We start from the raw sequence: 735 nt of genomic DNA, 5'->3' as shown, positions 1-735 counted from the left end.
GCCCAAGCCCCGGGCGCGGAAGGAGAGCTTCATGGAGCGGTCCGGGTCGTCCTCGTCCTCCCCCTCCAGCCGCTTCTCCGCCGTCAGCTCCTGGGCCAGCTGGTCCATTTTGCTCCATCGCTTGGCGTCCTCCCACTCCTTGGAGAGCCGCTCGTCCTCCGGCTCCGGCACCCTGCTCTTCCCCGGGAAGAGGCCCCGAGGGGCCCCGGCCATCTCCTCCTCCGGCCGGGACCGCTCCCGGTGCCCCTGCCCCTCAGGGGACTGAGCTTCCGCAGCCCCAGTCTCTCCGGCTCCATCCTTGGACCAACCTGGAGCAGGTAGCGGACAAGAGCAGGAGATGAGGGGGAAATCGTCACCTTCCCGCCCCGCCACTCCTGGGCCTCTCTGTGGCCACCGCTGACCACAGACCCCACCCCGGGTGTCTGGCTCAGCCTCTCAGGATTCTCCCTGGAGGGAAAAGCCGTCTTCCCACCAGGCTCTGCCAGACCCTCTCAAAGCCCCGAGGGGCCGGGGGGGTTGCCTGGAGCCTGCCTTTCCTTCGGCCCCATCACCCTGGAAGCCCGGGACTCGGGGGCACCTCGCTGGGCAGGAGGAAAGACCTGGACAAGGCCCACGGGGGAGCCAGGGTCTTTCTTAAACCCTGGTTGACGCTGACAACTGTCCCAGAGACGCCTGTTCCCATCAGTCATGCTGTCCCTCTGTTCCCAAAGCCTACCCCCCACCCCCCTGCAAGGC

At 67.6% G+C, this 735-nt stretch overlaps 1 protein-coding gene across 1 annotated transcript in view; it reads right to left on the bottom strand.

Annotated features, from left to right (window-relative positions):
- CHGA (chromogranin A) overlaps positions 1-735 on the bottom strand; it is a 27,699-nt gene that overhangs the window by 1,965 nt on the left and 24,999 nt on the right. The window contains exon 7 of the mRNA XM_014549042.1: positions 3-308. Coding sequence (XP_014404528.1) covers positions 3-308 — 306 coding nt within the window. The remainder of the gene's footprint in view (positions 1-2; positions 309-735) is intronic.

Source organism: Myotis brandtii, unplaced genomic scaffold (assembly GCF_000412655.1).
Source record: "Myotis brandtii unplaced genomic scaffold, ASM41265v1 scaffold535, whole genome shotgun sequence".
Classification (NCBI taxonomy): domain Eukaryota; kingdom Metazoa; phylum Chordata; class Mammalia; order Chiroptera; family Vespertilionidae; genus Myotis; species Myotis brandtii.
This window is presented reverse-complemented; position numbering and strand designations above follow the sequence as displayed.